This window comes from Grammomys surdaster, unplaced genomic scaffold (genome assembly GCF_004785775.1).
Source record: "Grammomys surdaster isolate TR1022 unplaced genomic scaffold, NIH_TR_1.0 65, whole genome shotgun sequence".
In the NCBI taxonomy this organism is placed as follows: Eukaryota; Metazoa; Chordata; class Mammalia; order Rodentia; family Muridae; genus Grammomys; species Grammomys surdaster.
The window spans coordinates 18,232,991-18,233,512 of record NW_021604567.1 but is presented as its reverse complement, the minus strand read 5'-3'; the positions used below and the strand labels follow the sequence as shown (position 1 = coordinate 18,233,512).

General features: G+C 78.0%; 1 protein-coding gene across 1 annotated transcript in view; it reads right to left on the bottom strand.

Moving 5' to 3' along the window:
- Window positions 1-304, bottom strand: part of Ipo5 (importin 5) — a 38,293-nt gene extending 37,989 nt beyond the window's left edge. The window contains exon 1 of the mRNA XM_028771827.1: window positions 160-304. Coding sequence (XP_028627660.1) covers window positions 160-249 — 90 coding nt within the window. The 5' untranslated portion in view covers window positions 250-304. The remainder of the gene's footprint in view (window positions 1-159) is intronic.
- Between the last annotated feature and the right edge of the window lie 218 nt (window positions 305-522).

The window sequence follows — 522 nt, the reverse complement described above, 5'->3', positions numbered from 1 at the left end:
GGCCGGGCGGGAGGCGCGCACGTGGGCTGCGGGGCCGCTGTCCGCCAGCCGGGCCGACCTGCGCCGCTCGGCCGGCCGATGAGCGCCCAGGGCCAGCGGGCCGGCCGCGGACGGGTTAGGATCGGCGCGCCGGGGCCGCGGGGCCGCGGATTCGCTTACCTCCGCCTGTTTCCGGACCACATTGTCGGGGCTGAGCAGGTTTCCCAGGAGCAGGTAGAACTGTTGCTGCTCCGCCGCGGCCGCCGCCATTGCGCTAGGCGTGAGAGAGAGAAGGAGGGAGCTATGAGGCGCGCTGGCGGGCCGGCGGGAGGGTTGGGGGCGGGCCCAGCGCGGCGACCGGCACCAGCGGCAGCGCGGGGCTAAGGGGCCGGGCGGGAAGGGCGGGGCCGAGGGGGCCAAGGGAGGACGGGGCGGGGCCTCGCGCCCTCTCACCCTGCCGCGGCCGCCGGCGCCGGCACCTCATTGGCTCGCGGCTCGGGGGCGTGCCCTAGGCCGCCCCCTCGAGGGCCACGCCGATTGGTC